This window comes from Colius striatus, chromosome 5 (assembly GCF_028858725.1).
Source record: "Colius striatus isolate bColStr4 chromosome 5, bColStr4.1.hap1, whole genome shotgun sequence".
Classification (NCBI taxonomy): domain Eukaryota; kingdom Metazoa; phylum Chordata; class Aves; order Coliiformes; family Coliidae; genus Colius; species Colius striatus.
This window is the reverse complement of record NC_084763.1, coordinates 54,619,256-54,637,218: the sequence shown is the minus strand read 5'-3', so window position 1 is coordinate 54,637,218 and position 17,963 is coordinate 54,619,256. Positions and strand designations below refer to the sequence as shown.

The 17,963-nt window shown below is 41.3% G+C and overlaps 1 protein-coding gene and 1 long non-coding RNA gene across 12 annotated transcripts in view; one reads left to right on the top strand and one right to left on the bottom strand.

Moving 5' to 3' along the window:
- Positions 1–5,691: 5,691 nt before the first annotated feature.
- LOC133625479 (uncharacterized) lies at positions 5,692–17,880 on the top strand. Of its 2 annotated transcripts, XR_009818772.1 has the most exons (4): positions 5,692–5,861; positions 7,390–7,641; positions 15,477–15,579; positions 16,127–17,880. It is a non-coding gene; the product is annotated as an uncharacterized LOC133625479 (long non-coding RNA). The 2 variants fall into 2 exon arrangements; XR_009818773.1 differs by lacking the exons at positions 15,477–15,579; positions 16,127–17,880 and adding an exon at positions 10,588–11,413.
- TRDMT1 (tRNA aspartic acid methyltransferase 1) overlaps positions 6,514–17,963 on the bottom strand; it is a 28,970-nt gene continuing 17,520 nt past the window's right edge. For 2 of the 10 annotated variants that reach the window (XR_009818763.1, XR_009818768.1), the window contains 5 exons: positions 16,801–17,168; positions 12,972–13,029; positions 11,459–11,588; positions 9,985–10,172; positions 7,143–7,231 (listed from right to left, as the gene is read on the bottom strand). Coding sequence is in view for 1 of the 10 variants with exons in the window: in XM_061996581.1 (XP_061852565.1) it covers positions 7,131–7,231; positions 11,459–11,588; positions 12,972–13,029; positions 16,801–17,168 (657 nt within the window). In the remaining 9 variants the exon portion in view is untranslated. The other 8 variants (XR_009818764.1, XR_009818765.1, XR_009818766.1 and 5 more) reach the window with 8 other exon arrangements.

Below are 17,963 nucleotides of genomic sequence, written 5' to 3'. Positions count from 1 at the left end.
GCCTCCAGCTGCTTGTCAGTACTTGTCTCTGAGACCCAGTTGCTGATGGAAGTCATGGTAGTGTCAGAGGGTCTGTCCTCACATGTACAGCTTTTAATTTTAATTTCCTATTGTGCTGTTTGCTCTGAAACCTCTGCTCACAAACAGGAGACCACAGATCAATTATTGATGCCTCTTGTCTCGTTGGCAGGACACCTTCCACCTCTGGCTATCCTGGTATTGGCCATTGAACTAGTGCTCTCTAACATTCCTCATGTCAGTTCTGATGTCTGACTGGGGGTGGTTTATTTTGCTTTTTTTGTCTTGGTTTGGGTGAGTTTCTGGCTTTAACAGTCTACCCAGTTTTTCTGTCAGCTGGGGGTCAACTTGAACAACTCTGGGCCAAGTAAAGCTACATTTCTGAGCAGGCTGGTTGAATGTATGCATGCTTCAGGGACTTTTTTGCACACAGTCCATTGTATGCTGACAGTTTTCAGGCTGGACTTCAGCTGTGACCTACAAAGTTCTTCCTTTTCTTATTCATTGCTTTTGCCAACTGAGTGTGCATTGCCCCTCTCTGTCAATCTTTGGTTCAGGCTTCCCTTTCCAATTAAGGAACTGAAACATACTAAATGATTAATGAGCAATAAACCACAGAGGATGGGGAGAAAGCACATTGTGAAGAGGAGGAAGAACTCTTTCCACCTTAAAGCAGACTTTACAACTTAGAAAATAGTTGACCTTTGACTATGCACTGATTATGTAATGGAAAGGGAGCTCTGGACATCTACCTAAACCTTGCCATTTTCCATTTCAGGACACCTTCCATATTTTAGTCCATTTACTCTCTATTCCTAGCAAATGCATCTCAGGCTAGCCAAGTTAGGAAATCTATAAACCTTCTTAAGGAAAAAAAACAGGTCCCCACCTTTTAATTTGCCTGAAATATGTTGGATTGAGACATCATTTTTGGAGTAACAGAATGGAAACCCTGTACATATCTGGCATAAGAATAGGGGCTGTTCTTCCCAACAAGGAGACCTGGCATGAACCCCTCCTCCTGGGACAGATCATTCATTACCTCATTGACATTATGTCTGAGAAACACCTCTAAGGAGTATAGGTTGAGCACAGATTTGGCAGGAAGGAGTGGAGCATTTGTCTCTACCCAACCCTGGTTGAAGCTCATCCTGTACTAGCAGGGACTATGATTTACCACCATCTTAAGTAGCTGTGTGAAATGAAATGGTGGTATCCCTCTACTTCTTCAGCACTATGTGCCCATAACATGAAGACACAACTGAAAGGAGACAAGAGTTGACTGAAATGATGGCCAAAAGTTCATTTGCATTAATTGCACCTAGGAAGTCAACTCAGATACAGAGACATGACATGAGTCTTAAGACCAATGCTCCCTTTTTACATGAGAGAAGGGCAACCACTGGTGTGAATCCCACTCTGGGTAATTCATTAATGGAAGACTAACAAATAATCCTTTATTTTGTTCTATAGATGCAAAAGAGATCCCTGCTACAACTCAAACACTTGCAAATAATTATAAATCCAGCCACTGGTGGATAATCTCAGTGGAGCACATTTACCTGAGCTCCCCCTCAGCTAAGCTCATGTCTCCCAGTACCTCTGTCTTCACTTCTCAAGATCCTCTTTTATTGTTCCTCTTTTAAATAATATTCCAGTGTTCAAAAGTGACACAGCCCATACAAAGCAGCACTGTTACCTGCGTGGTACAGATGTGCAAATTGCTGGTGTAAGCAGTGCTCTGTACTGGATTCAGCCCTTTCTGTGAGTTACCTCTAGCTCTGAGACAACCAAGCTGCTATTAGGCCCTATATGGAGGAGAAGCAACCACAAGGTTTACATCAAACAGGGCTGACTCTGAAAAATAGTGTTCCCCTTTCTGTGCCTTACCTATACCACCCATCATTGCTTCCTTCCTTCTCTCCAGAGAGTTTTATGATTGCAGTCTCTTCCCCAGGAGCTGTGCCAGCTGCAAGGCTCCATTTCCCACACCACTCCTGAAGGAATTCTTTTTCTTCTCAGCATACTGCCTTCTGACATCTGCTTAAGATTTTGCTCCCTCATCACAGTTGGTGTAGTTACTAAGTTACTTGCTGATGAAGTTAATCTAACTGGCTGGGAAGTCAGGGTTTTGAGCTTTTAATGGCAGATAACAGAGGTAAGTTTTGATTTGGTTAGCTACTTCAGCTGGAAATGACCTACTGTCCCCATTCTCCCTAGGTTCCTTCATCACAGTGAAGGCAGGTATATTATATATTAATTATTTAGTTTTATTATGAGACTCTTATTTTGGTTCCCCTGCCTTTCTGGTTTTCCTTCCTACATGTGTTGTTTCTATAAATCACCAACCACTTTGATGCTTCCTATTTTCTGTTTCATTCTTTTCTGAAATTAGGTTCATGAAAAGTTTCCAGTCACTTACATTGGTTTTGTTCTTTTCTATTGATTATTCCAGCCCTTTCAGCACATTCCAATTGCTTTAAAGTACACTGGAGTTATTTTTAGGGAGTCCCATTTGCATAGTCACTCTTCTCCACTAATAACCCTAAAGCCATGAATGGACCTGTCTGTTCAACCTCCCTCAGATTCATTCTATTATGTACTGCTGGCTTATTGAGAGGCTTAGATCTGAGATAAACCCACAAATCATTTGCTGTGTATTGATGCTGTAATTGCAAATATTGGCATTCTGTCACTATACAAACATAAGGAAGTAACAGTGGTCACATTGGGTTAGAAAAATATCCACCTAGGTCAGTACCTGTCTCCAACAGTGGTCAAGGGACACTTAGGAAAGGAAGGGTACACAAAGGGGCAAACACATACAGTATCTCTCCTATGTATTCTCTTGGCCTCCATTTATTTACAGCTTGGGAACTTTTTCAGCCAGAACTCTGCTTAGTACTCTCTAAGGACTTTCCTTACATGAACTTCTCCAGTCTTCTCTTGAACTCTTTCCAAGCTTCACCTTACAACACGTGTGCAATGAATGAGCAATACCACATGGTAAGGAGGATCAATATACAGCCAAAAGGCTACTCAGAGATATTAATGTTGAGTAGAATCCAAGTTTTAAGTGAAATATTTATAACCAGAACGGGATTAGTTTCTTAAAATCTATGCAGAGAAAATACTTGAAGTAATCAAAACTATTTATTACTGTCTAGGTAATGGACAAAAGCACTCTCAGCAAAGCTGGGATTTCAGGATGTATTCTTGGACTTAAAAATCAGAGTCCCCACTGGAGGAGAGTTTAGGGACTACTTTGCTGCACAATTGTCTGAATCCCAGTGAAGGGTTCCCAGCTAGAGTAGCCACCTGAAATTCCCTCCAACACCCCTCTTACTAAAAGTGGTGTATTCCACTCCATTTTAGCCTCTCCAACACTGCTTCTTGCTTCATGAAAGCTCTTACCAAAGGATCCCTTGTCTGTGTTTCCTCCCACAGTCAACAGGACCAGGGGGAGGAAAGCCAGAGAACATCTCAGTTGTCTTCACAGGTGAGTGATTTCCTGGTCATATAAGGCCACCTATTTCCTCAACAGCTAGATAAATTTCCCAGCCTTTGTAATCAAATAAAGAGAAAAATAACACAAATCTCTTCATAATAACATTTAAGTTGACATACTATCACTTCATCTTCCCTGCTGTCTTGGGTATCAGTTATCTGTTCAAGCAAGTTGTTACTGAACAAGCACAAACCTCCCCTGAGTGGGTTGCAATATTAGAACACTGGTGTTTGCAGAGGCAAAAGCAAAATGCTTGCTTGAATTTTGTCTCATTTTTTAATACTTTCACATTATTTTTCCTTGGATATTTCTTTGACAGTTTCTACTTTATACACTATTTGCATACAACAGCACAGCAATGCCTAGTGCCCTTAACCAATTACTACTTTACCTCCTGCAAATGCTTACTGATATTGGCATATTCTTTAAACACCATGCAGAAAAGACCCACAGAGCACCTCTGTGGTTTCAAATGTCTAAGAAACAAAGTGTTAAAATGATAAGAAATGTCATTCTGCATTTAGACAATAAGCCAACTGAGTGTTAAACTGGAACAGCAGGCAATGAAAAACTAAAGGGTGAGCTGAGAATGAAGAGTTAGTTCATCCCTGAGATGTAGTAAACATTTGCTAAGTTTTCTATTTATTTTAGAACCATGTGACAGTTGCTAAAAGAGAATTGTAGAGTCATTGAAGCATTGGAGCTGAGATGTCCTTTAGAAAACAAAATGGGCTTATCCATGTCTAAGTTGAAGACATATGATAGTGTTATCATATCCCTAGCTTAACTCTGATAAAAAGCAGCTTACCTAAGCAAGGCATGCTGAAAGGCAACCAGCAAGCTTCAAACATGCCTGCACAAATATGACAACACCAAACATAACATTCTTCCCAAGTCTGCTGGAATACAACCCCATCACCTCATTCAGGTAATGAAACGTGTTTCAGAAGGAGACATGCCACAGAATAAGAGAGCTACAAAACCAAACCCACTGGTTCTGGGAGTCTCCCGTTTCTAGAGCTGTCTTCCAGATTTCACTCATTTACCTTTCAGCTGCTTTTGAAATCACATTGCACTGTTGTGAAATTGCTTAAGCTGGAGTTGCAAAAGAAACTGCAAAGCAATTACCATTAGGAGACTGCTTGGAAAAGGAAGCAACGTGCTCATCAAGTGAGGTCAAACAGGTGCGAGCCTGAAGAGCTCAGTAAACGAACCTATTAATGACAAACAGATGGGATAGGAAGCAGCCACTCAGTTTAGCTGCACTGCTATTTCAGGGTTAGTAGGGGCAAAAGAGATACTTAAAATTGTGAAATGTGATCTTTCAAAATGGCTCCTTTGGAAACAGCTCTGAGTATCAAACACATTTCAGTCTTCACAATCACACTGAACTAAAATTCACTGTCAACATTGTGCTGGTTTTGGCTGGGACAGAGTTGATTTTCTCCATAGTAGCTGGTATGGGGCTATGTTTTGTATTTGTGCTGGAGACACTGTTGCTAATACAGAGGTGCTTTTGTTATTGTTGAGCAGTGCTCACACAGAGTTGAGGCCTTTTCTCTTTCTCAGCCCATCAGTGAGTGGGGGGATGTGAAAAGGGACACAGCTGGGACAGCTCACCCCAACTGACCAGAGGGATAGTTTGTACTGAATGACATCATGATCAGCACATACAGCTGGGGAGGAAGAAGGATGTTTGGAGTAATGCTGCTGTCTTCCCAAGTAACTATTATGTGTGATGAAGCCTGGCTTTCCTGGGGATGACTGAACAATGGGACATGGGGAATCAATCCTTATCCCATTGTGTTTGTATGTGCAGTTTTGCTTTAGCTATCAACCTGCCTTTAGCTCAACCCACAAGTTTTCTCATTTCTACTCTTCTGACTCTCTCCTCCATTCCACTGGGGGACTGAGCAAGTGACTGTGTGATGTGTAGTTGCCAGGTGCCTAACATGATTCTCGAAGGGCTCAAGATAACAACAGGTTTGATTGGAATGTGACAGATCAAATATACAGCTGTTATTGTTGTTTAGCTATTAACTGTAAAGCTCCTGGGCTTGCCATTGGGCTTTCTTGACTCCTTGTATATTCTATATACACTTTTTGCTGCTTGCTGTACTTATCATCTCTCTCTGCTATGTCTGGGAACACAGATAAGAGCCATGGCAATGTGCCTGGGCTGGCAGGTGGCCAGGTCATCACTGCCACTTCTGTGCTGCTGAGCTGGACTTACTGGAGCTCCAGTGTGAACTCCAAAGGGACCACTGCCTGTGGATGAGTCTGTGTGGGACATCCTGAAGCATCCATAGCCATGAATATGTTCACACCAAAGCAGGTACATTTCAAAGTGTCAGTGGCTGTGGTTATGTCTGTGCTGCAGTAGGTATACTTCTGAGGGATTGTGGCCCCAAGGCTAAGTCCACACTGGAACAGGAGGGTGAGGGAGCCCTGGCCCAGGCTGCCCAGGGAGGGTGTGGAGTTTACTTCTCTCAAGGTTTTCAAAACCCACCTGGACACGTTTCTGTGTGGCCTGATCTAGGTGAACCTGCACATCAGGCCGTTCCCTCAGGACTCTGGGATGCATTTCACCAAGTCCCATAGACTTCTGTATGTTCAGGTTCCTTGGGTGGTTCCAAACCTGATTTTCTCCTACAGAGGGAGAAAGTTTGCTCCCTCAGTCCAAGCCTTACAGTCCCATCCACACGAGAGACATGGGAAAAGAGGATGCCAGTGAAGACAGGCAAAACAGCTGTGTGTACCTCAGCCTTCTCCTCATGTGTTGTTACCAGTGTGCCAGTCTTGTTCATCAGGGGGAATACACTTTCTCTGACCTTCCTTTTCTGGCTGACATATGTGTAGAAGCCTTTCTCACTATTCATTGCATCCTTTGCACTTTCTGTCTTTTATGCATAGGACTTTGGTAAGGAGCAACAAGCTTATGCTGAATAATGTAAGTGAGAAAAGAAACAGGCAAGTTAGTGTCAGGCTTGTGAGAACCTCAGGATATTTTTATTCAGCTGCACCTAAATGAAATCATTCCAGACAGGTAACAGTTGAGTTCCAGAAACCTGCAAGTATTTAGAGGGATGAGACAACTATAAATTAATAATGACTCTGTATCTCTTAAAAATTGTGTATAAAACAGTGGATTTTACAATTTAATTAGCTACAGAAAACACATCAAAATTCCAAGTCATATATACAGTAACTCTTTCAAGAATAGATCATTGATATTTACAGATAAGGACATTTTACTTGGTCTCTGCACTTCATTCACACACCTTTTACATTCACAGACTTTTTACACTGTACTGAGAAGATAAAACAGTCTTATCCACTTTCCTTGAGTGGATACAACTGCTGGTCTTCATTTTGAAAACTGTAAAAGGACATTTAAATCAAGCAATTAAGTCCTGGAAACTTCTGTTTAACAAAACATCTTTACAGTGCAAATCCACCACAAAAGCAAGGTATTAAAACTATATCAGAACTGTCCAACAAGATGTCTGTACAGATAAGCTACAAGTTTTGTTCAGCTGCCATCAGCTTTCTCTTGAAAGCCTTTTCTGTCTTCAGTCCACACTCATCAGATTCAGGTTCTAAGTTATCCCAGTAGAATGGAGATCAATTTTGCCACTAGGTGTACATTGAGGCTGTTTCCCAGAAGACGGTAGCATTGCTTTATTGTGAGTTTGTCTGGAAAGCCTAGAACAAAATCATACAGCACACATCATTAGTTTGGCTTTGTTCCTAGTTTTCAGTCTCCTCCTTTTTTCAGGACTGCCACCCCTAAGGTTTAACAAGAAGCCTCAAAAAGTTGCTCTGTTGTGTAACTAATGTCCATTTATCTTCTCTTCATATAGCTCGAAACATTCAGCAGTGTGAAGAAGAGGCTGCAGCACCAGAAAAGTACTGCAGCACCACTACTCTAGAGAACATCCACAGAGGAATGTGGCCATGGCAGGAAGGGATGATTCTGCAGATGGACTGAACTGCACTTCTCAAAAGCTTTATATTGTCCTTCCAATCTGAGCCCCTCTCATGTCTGATTTGAGGCAAACCAAATGTGTCTCACATTGCAATATACCACCAGCACAGATTAAGCTATGAGTGAGGTGAGTGAGGCTTACTCCCGGAGTGACTGAGCAGCTGAATGGTTTTCCCTGTCATTCAATGCTCCCCATGTCAAATGTGCTCACACATACAAACAGCATCTGAAATGTCTTTCACATGGTATGTGCATGGACTGGCAGAACAGAGGCCTAGAAAAAATGAAACTGCCCCAGGTATGGTGAAGGGGCTGTGCTGTGTACTGAGCACACAAAGGTGACCAAGCTTCTGAGAATGAAGTTGCCAGCAGCCAGCTGGTCTGCTGTAACTGTTCTTGCCTTCTTAGCTTACTCCAGCTGTGAGGTGAAATACATTTGCTTCAACTTGAGTGAAGGATGAAGAACCGTAGCGATTCAACCATTAGGCTCATTTGTTAAACTGCTTAAACTTGATCACATTCAATTACTTGATCAATCCCTATAAAGCAAACCTAAGTGTGAGCCCAAGCTCAGCACCAGCCAGATCACCTTTGATGCACAAACATGTTTGGAATGTATGTTCTGAAGTTTTCATAGCACAGTAGAAAAATCCTCTTCCAGGTATTTCTCAGGAGGGAACACGGTTGGACAGTTGCTGAGCCAAGGGTGGGAGGCTGAGGAGGAGGTGGCTGGGAGGAGTTGTTCCATCCTTCTCTGCCAGTTACTAATGCCTTGAATGTGGACTGCTTTGGTAAACACATCTTCTGCCAGCTCCATCCACCCTGCCTAGCGTCCTGGCACTCACATTTGGACAACTGTTCTTCTCTCTTTGGAACAATCACTTGCGCTCCCACACACGTTTCCTTAGATGGAGTTTTCCCATTAAATCCCCAAATAAGCTTCAGAATCTATGCATTTCAAAAGAATATGTAAAAAAATGTGTAGTCATGAATAAACAGGGATGCACATGCACTTATGACCCAAGAAGCTTACCTGAACCCTGAGAATTTCAGTTTCTCCTTCTGCCTCTTGGCAACTGGAAGTCAGAATCAATTTTCAGGGCTCATCACTTCCTTTATCCCCAGCCTCCTCCATCTGCCTGTTAATATTATCTTGCACCTTCTATCTTCTTGGCTCAAGAGTAGGTTCCATCAAAAGGACAGATTTAACAACTCACAGCACACTGGCACTTGCTGCATGGCTCACAACTAAACCATGTCCTTAAATGCCACATCTACATGTCTTCTAAATATCTCCAGGGGTGGTGACTCCACCACCTCCCTGGGCAGCCTGTGCCAGTGCTTGATAAGCATTTTGGGGAAGAATTTTTTCCTAACAACCAATCAAAACCTCCTCTGGCACAGATGGAGGCTGTTTCCTCTTGTTTTGTCACTTTGTTACCCCTGCCTCAACACAATCCCAGGTAGTTCACTAACAGGAAAATTGGAAGAGGCATCCTGACATCACCCTCACAAAAGCAGGTCACAGCTGCAAGAACACTCTGATCACTTCTAATGATATTGCTATGGGACCCACAGTAGTGGCTGAGACAAATGACTGCAGCATTTCATTGACCTACAGTGCAGTTACAATTTATACATTTGGATGTCAAAAGCAAAGATAAATCTGTTAATGTTAAGAATGAACAATGATTTTAACTCTGGCTCTCAAATATTGGAAAGAGCAACAATTTGTTAAAACACAGAACCATTTATCTTGTTTCTTCTGATAATACTGGAGCTGCAGCTAGTAACAGCATCTGTTACAAAGCCTCCTGACATTCTCTTCATTTCCAGCTTATAGTTTTCTCATTGTTTAGCTTCTTGGACCAACAACATATTTGCAGTAGGTACAGCTCCAGGCTTTTTTGCTGTTGAAAATTTCAGCCCAAATGTTGCTGTCATTACAGAACACAAGAGCAGAAAAACTGTAACACATTTCCCTCTGAAAGTACCATACTTCACAATAATGACTTGAAATTTACCATGAGAGAAATTCTGTCAGGGAAAACATCCTTTGCTGTAGCCAGAAATACAGCAACTTGCAAAAAAACACCAACCCATAGCTTGCAAACCCTCCCAAGAAACTTACAGTGCCTAAATTCACCAGAGTTTTCAATCAGGCTAGAACTGAGTAACATCTTTTTAAAGTACAAAATGGGAAATGTCTCAGATTAAACACAAAGGAAAGAAATGTCAAACTTGTGACTCAGCACCGTGAGAAAAGCTTGTTCTGCCTGTGAATCAGGAGTGTATGGAAGCTACTGGATGACTGAGGTTTGTTCCATGTGTTGTACAAGGTGGAAAAGCAGTATAGAGAGGCAGGGAAGTGCAAGAACTGTAAGGATGCCCATGATGAAGGCACAAGGGTACTGCCCTCAGAGATGTAAACACAAGTTTACTAAATGAGCACTTTGCAGAGAGTGCCAACCTGGATGCTCCTCTAATTCAGAAGCCTGACTTGTCTTGATGGTTCAGTTCTGGTTTGCAGAAATACTGAAGCTCACACACATTCCTGAAGCTGAACTCTCAATAGAGAAAGCATGGTATCACAAACTGAGCGCTCTAAGTTAATGGAGTCTTCCAAACATAACTTTCTCCATTGTCTCAGTTCTCCCTCTGTAAAACACAAGGAATATTAACCCTTCCACACCTCTCAGTGATGCTGCAAAGACAGGTTTAACAGCTGGAAAACACAAACTGTATTTAAAAAAACCCCAAAAAGACAAAATGGGGGATTCTGTTCTCAAAAGGGTGCTTGCACAGCACGATAAATCTATATAAGCCCAATCCAGCTTTGTTTAGCTCAAGTTTCTTTACATCAGCCTACATCAGTATGGAACAGAGTTGTGCTAAGAAAATGGCTGTATGTAAAAAGCCAAATCTGTTAAAGAGATCATAACAGTGGCAAAACTAATGTTTGACCTTTCAGCCTTGAAAATGTTCTTTGAATGTAGTGATTTTTAATCCAACTGTGAGTAATAAACAAGAAAAACTAAAACTGCAAAAGAAATAACTATATAAAAACCATTAGCACTCCTCAGAAATGTCAGTCACTGAGCAAGCCAAAGAAGAAGATAACAAATTACTCAAGGTCAGTGGTGTTCTCTTCTACGGATGCTTCTGTTGCTGAGAGACAAAAAATTGATCTGATGGGACTGCAGCAGGCCGAGCTCCCCAGCAGGGACTAACAGCTACACTTTCTTGCCTGTCTTTTGTTGCAAGGGCAACTCTGGTGAATGTATTTCAGGCTTAATTCTGGTTGACCTGCATCCAAGGTATTGGTACTGATGAGTCTTGGTCCTTGACTCCCTCTTCTCCACAAAAACAGTTAGAAAATGAAGTAACTGACCCAGAGCTAGGACTGTCTTTTCTAGAGATGACTTAAAAGAGTCTAGAAAACAGAGATGACTTAAACTGAAAAGTTTGGTTAGTCCTGAACAAAGAACTAATTATATCTTCTGAAAGGCCATTTCTGTCAGCAGCTGCAAATGTGGGGAAGGGAGAAAGCAGGCAGCTCAGATGCTGCAAACTACTGTTAGACCTCCTAAACTGGCAGGATATGTTGACTTACCACAGTTGTGAGTAATGTTGGCTGCTGAGTAAATAGACTCCAATTTAAACAAAGGTATTCCTTCACTGTCATTCATTAATAGTGCATTTCTCATGCAAAATTCTTTTTCTTAGTTGATGAAGATAAAACTAATCCCAGAAGCTGGCCCTTATAAAATATTATCAATATGGTGTGGCAATTCAGAGGGAGTCAAATAACAAGAGCTGATCGTTAAGAATTGAGTGGTCTGAAAAGAAATGTAAAATAAAAAGCATGGACTAGTCCCCAAGTAAAAAGTCTACATTGGCATTTCTGAAGAATGATGTAGAAACAGGTACTTTGCAGCACATACCAAACTCTGGAGGGAATCCATGAAGATTTGCTATTTCTCTTGGGGTAAAGTACCGCAGCTTTAGTGTTGCCAATTTCATAAGCTTCTCTTCTGCTGGTAGCTCCTCAATGTGTTTAAACACTGATTCAAGCTATGGAGAACACCAAAAACAACAGGTATGGGTGATGCAGGCCAAATATGTACAACGTAACATTCAGATCTTAATAGAGTATTTCTTTGATTGTCACAGGGCCAAAGACAATGGTGTGTTTTGCTTGAAGGCATGATTGATATTCTGTTATTGCAGCCAATATCTTAACATATGGCCTTGCAAGAGAGAAATCTGTTACCATGAGGGCATTCATCGTTTCTTCCTCTGGTTACAGGCATGCTTAATGAGGCAATCAAAAGGACTATAAACATTTGTTAATGACAGGATAGTGACTTAATAGAACTCTACAGTAGACCATCCACACACATTATGCTGGATGCATGGAGCTGTTTTAATACATTCACTTAGAGATTATCCTGAATTCCAAAGCTGCATTCTTCTTATGCTTAGAAATGCCATATGATATTAGTGAACAGCACTGCAGTGCAAGAGGAGATGCTTATGTAAAAACCAGGGTTTGTGAAAAGTATCTGTGAATGACCACAGGATCTCAAGGGTCATAAGGGACGTCAAAAGCTCATCCAGTTCAACCCCTCTGCCAGAGCAGGGCCACCTAGAGTAGGTCACACAGGAACTCATCCAGCTGGGTTTGGAATGTCTGCAGAGAAGGAGACTCCATAATCCATCTGGGAAGTCTGTTCCAGGGCTCCCTCACTCTCACACTGAAAAAGTTCTCCTTATGTTTCTTTGGAACCTCTTCTGTTTCAGCTTGTACCCATTGCCCCTTGCCCTATCACTGGACATAATGATTCAATGACGATTCACCAATACATTTACTTTTACCTCCTCCAATGCCAAAATACCACTTTGTGGGGAACTTTGTACCAACAGTAGAACTTTTCAAAATACAGTGTCTTTGCAGAAAAAGAATTCTTTTGGAATTCAAACTCAAACACGTTAGACATCTGACAATACCTAATGGATGATCTGTCTACAAAAAATATGGTCCTAGGTTCACAACACTGTCCTGTGGTTCATCCACTGAATTAGTAATTCTTCATGTTTTCACATATCATAGAATCACAGAATCTTAAGGCTTGGAAGGGACCTTGAAAGATCATCCAGTCCTGTCCCCCTGACAGAGCAGGACCACCTAGAGTAGGTCACAGAGGAACTCGTCCATCCCTGTGAAAGCTCTGTACAACACTACAGACAATAAAAGAAAAGGAACTCGTGTTCTCCAGAGAGGTAAACATAAAACTTTGGTTTAAATAAACTTACTTTTAGGAATGCAAAGTAAACCACATGGAAACTCAGTTGTCACAAAATGTACTTTTAAAAGCTTTTTTGTTACAATCTCCAGAATAACAAAAGCAGAAGACAGAAAAGACCAAGTTTCCAAACAAGTCCACATATTCTTACCTGTACATCTACTGCTGTCTGCAGAACTGAGCCAGTCCCTTCTACATAGTGTCCATACCTTAACAACAAGAACAAATTAACAAGTGACAATTGCAAAGACACAGAGAAGTTACTTAGGTTCCTTTGTTTTGAGTAACAGATAGCCTCCTGGATAGATAAAGCAAAAGGTCATGCTAATAACAATGCTAACCCTTGGAGTGCAGTAGCCTCTGCAGTAGTCCTGTCTAGGGGTGAGTCTGCCACCAGCTCACAAGGCTTTATCTACACTAATGCCTTACATAAGGCAACTAGGCAAATACTATAAATACAGGGCCATGAAACTCAAGCATAGCATCATCAGAAAGGGCTATCTACACTGCACAGACCCATTTTACATAAAGGCAAAACATGTTAAAGGTCAAATGGTCCCAGGGGTTCAAAACAGCTCTCAGTATTCAAAGGAGGACCATCAGCATGAGCCTTCAGCTTGTCTTATCAATCCATTAGGGACTAAGTGGTTCTGCCAGGTTGGACTTTTGGTTACTTGTGGATTTACCACAGGGGGAAGGGATGGGGGATGGCCAGGCATCTATGCAGAGCAGTATGCTTTGTGGTTGATTGCATAACAACACGTTTACTTTGTAGTCTCTGTAGGCTAGCATTTAAATATAATCATGGGCTTTCAGAAACATAGTCTGCTGGTCTAACTATGGTAGTGTTTGAACTTCCTGAACAGAAAGAGACTGAGCCAACAGATGGCTTTTGCACAGTGGAAGAACTTCAGAAGATCCCCTGAGTTAGAGGGATGTGGTCTGCATCAGTCATTAACAGATCCTAGTCTCTAGTTTTATCTGCACATCTGTAAAGATAATTATAAAGGTCTTTTACTGCACTTGGGACTCCTTCTAAAGCAAGGCACTGAAACAACTTTTGTCTCAAGCTTTTTTAATTCCACAAGGAGTAAAGGAACACTCTTCCTTCAGCACAGACACAATGACTCAGCACGGCTCAATCCTGAGCATTTCCTCTTCAGTAGGAAAAAAAACCTTACAAGTACTTCTCATGACTCATTTTAAAATAAAGTGCTTGCAAATCTTGCTTTGCATCAGAACAAAAGGCCTTGAACACTGATGAACATTCAAAACACATGGAATGGAACTGTGCTGTAAATACATTGCCTTCAATAGGTTACACAGTGTTACACACAGAGCACTAAGGAATCTTCTTACATAGCATCTGAGCCTACCTCAGATTAGTGTATCTGAGCCAAAATAAGTAAATGAGGATAAGTATAAGAATGGTACTTTATACTTTTACTGGGGGAGAAGAATCTTTCAATAGGATTCAATAGGATTCCTGTTGTACAGAATCCTCCAGTCTAAGTAAGTGGAATGAGAATACAGAACTCCTCACAAAAACAATCCAGTTGTTGTAAAAGCGGTTCAAGGGCTGAGAGAGGGAGTATTGGGTTTTTATCACAAATGTGGTCAGATGTTAGCTGGATTGTTATTAATTATTATTGCAGCTGCTGACTACAGAAAAATTAGCATTCCTCCCTCAGATTCAGAACATCAAAGACAGGAATATTTACCACAGTAAAAAATGATGCATTGATTTTCCCACATTTCATTACCAATTATAGTGGAAGTAGGTGGCTTAAGAAATTACAGTAATCCATTTTCATCTGACTCAACATCTTTCTTCCCCCATTTCCACAAGCTTTCAAAAAAGCCCTTTTAACTTCACACCTGATCTGTTATTTCTGGGTATATTGTGTCCTGTGTTATGATTAACAAACAGTGTAATTTCCACAGTGCTAGAGAGAGTTTCTGCAACTCTGTTTTAGAAGGTATTGCTTCTCTTGACAACATTGTATCAAGAATTTACAAGTAAGTCCAGAATGATTGTATGTAAAGAAGTTTTCCTCTACAGTGTCCTTTAAACTGGACAAATTCCTCTCACAACTTCTGTCACACAGGTGTTTGTAGTCTCAAGGAACTCGGCAATCATTTTCCAATTGCCTAGGAGTCCAAGGTCAGATGGGAACAGAGTCATCTGCTTGATCTCTCATGCATCACAGCTGTTGTACTTTGTCCACCAAAGCTTTCAGAAGACATACTGGTATTGACAAAGGCAGAAAGGCAACAAACGGGGGATGAAATCTTGGTGTTTGAGGTCCCCGAATGATCAAAGACCAGAGGAGGGATACCTGGATTATCCTCCTCACACAAACCTTGCTGGAAATATATGGAGACCAATCAGAACTGAGGGAAGATTTTTACTCGGTCTCAAAGCTGATGATCAGTATAACTTGTAAGAAAGACAGCAGACAGGTATCTCAGCAGAGGGATTATCTATATTATGTGGAGAGCTGTTCTGCTCCATTCAGGCTTCTCTTTCCTAAATCCTATGCTTCGGAGAAGCAAAATCAGAGCTCCTAGAACATACAGCAGCAACTTATTCTTGTCTCTAGAAAGTGACTTGGATGAAGCCTTAGATGTAATTATAAACTCTCTCTTCATGCAGGGCTGTAAATGATATGACCACATTGAGAATCACGTTGGAAACCTTCCTTCCCAAAGGCTCTTAAAGGGAACAAAGACTGTAAACCAGATTCCTATGTTTCAAGGTAAGAACTACCAGCACAGCTCTCTGCCCTGGCACTTTCTGCATCAGCAGCTCACATTCCATGGCAGATTTCCCACCACTACATATACAAGATTTCATATGAACTACTCAGAGCCTCCTCTCGTGTGATTTTCACAACCATGACCACACATTGCCATGACAGCCTGTGGGGAAACCATAAGTGGCCAATTTTTTTATGACACTAAGGCCTAAGGTTGTTATTTGACTGTTCCAGTTAAAAAATAGATCCCACAAGATGCTGACTCCTCCACAACTCAAGAGTGAGGGCACAAAAGGCAGATGCCAGTGAGAGCTAAGGGAAGGCTTCTTTCCTTTTGCACAGATGTGGAATTTTTGAAGTTCTTTCCTTCTCAGCTTTTATGTTGTGTTGAAACTCTCACTTCTACTGATTACAAAAAGAAAGAAAGTTATAAGCAGTTTTACTTCATCAACTAAACCATTTTTTGGAAATATTCAGAGAGTTCAAAAGAAAAAAACAATCTAGTTTGAAAAATTCACTAATATTAACATTTCTCACAAACTTCCAGGCCCCAGATGGCATTTTCCAACACATATGCATCCAGTGGAAAAGCTCCTGACTGCTTATCTGTGGGATTTCAGAACACTCAACAACCTCCAGCAGTCAAACTTCAAACTGCAAAGTATAAATCAGAAAACTACTAGACAGAGAAGCACTGATGTTCTGCTCCATCAAACACAATTTGAAATGCAGCAGCCTAACTGGTTTTATGACATATGGCCAAACCACAGCTGTTCTGACCTACACAGAGGAAAATGCAAGAAATCAATAAAATGTCCAGTGGAGATAGTTTTAATGAGGAATGGATCTGTCATGTGTGACACTTTGTAACCTCACTGAGCAATATAAAAAAAATTCATTAATGAATCAGTACTATACCAGTCTACTGGAACCATATATCCCCAGGGGTAATTAAGCTTCTGTGAAGGTCAACAACAAATGGCACTGTCTTTTGTGAATGTCTTTTTGGAGTGGGCACATGATGTCCTGCCAGACAGATCCTCATGCTGGCACTCCACTGTACCAGGAAGCACACTACAGAAACAGATTTCTTCTGTCTTTCAGAGGCTTGGGTTACTTTTTGATCAAATGGGTCTCCTTGGTTTTTTTACAGTACACAAGCAAAAACACACTTATAATTTCAGGACAATGATTCAGCAAGACAATTTCTCTGCAACTTACCCTTTTGTAAAACATGTGGATCTCCGGCAGGAGGGATTAACGATGTCTAACAAGAAAGCGTAGCGCAGCAAGGACTTTGGTGGTAAGAAGAAATGACTCATTTCTTCATTTTCCTCTTCTAAGAAATCTTTTAGCATTTGAATAGAGGAATCATTGTCCTGACCAAGCTTCCTTTCCATTTCTTCTACTGTTTCAAGCTTAAAAAGAAAAGCTCCTTTTGGTAAAATCTCGCCGCTGCAATCGGGATCAATGTTTGGATCCAGGTTCTTCTCCTCAGAGGAGGAGGAAGAACTAACTTCACCCACTTTGTCAGCAACTTTGTTCTCGACTAAGTGTTCAAGATCCTGATCTGGGAATCTTGTCAAAATCTAGGAACAATTTGTGAGGAAAAAAAACGATCACAACACATTGGATAAACAACTGGACAGAAGACTCTGCAGTGAGAAAGAACTCCTTCAGAGATGCTCAGAAGTAATCAGCAAGTGACTACTCAATGTTATTTGCATGGAAATTAAAAATAAAAGTAAGATTTGCTGACCTGCCAGCAGTGATGTCAGCAACAACTGCAAATAACTGCAGGACACAGCATTTCCTAGTCCACTATCAGCCACTATCCCCTAATGGTTTAAAGCCATTTAAGCCACTGGGGTGCACTGCATAGAATGGTGGACTCAGTTGGAAAAGACTTTCAAGTTCAAGTCCAACCACTAACCCCACACTGCCAAGCCCATCACTAAACTACATCCCTCAGCACCTCATCTATGCATCGTTTGAATATTTCCAAGGATGGTGGCTCCACTCCCTCCCTGGGCAGCCCATTCCAATGCTTAACAACCCTCTTAGTGAAAAAGTTCTTCCTAATGTCCAATCTAAACCTCCCCTGGCACAACCTGAACTCATTTCCTCTGGTCCTATCATCCATTAATAAACAGATCGATCCTCACCTCACTACAACCTCCTTTCAGACAGTTGTAGAGAGTGATCGTATCTCCTCTCAGCCTCCTGTTCTCTAGGCTAAACAATACTAGTTCCCTCAGCTGCTCCTCACAGGACATGTTCCCCAGACCCTTCATCAGCCTGTTGCCCATCTCTTTTAGTCCTTAGAAAACTCAAGTTTCTAGACTGAAAGAGGCAGAATTTAACTTTTCTGTTGCTACCACTTA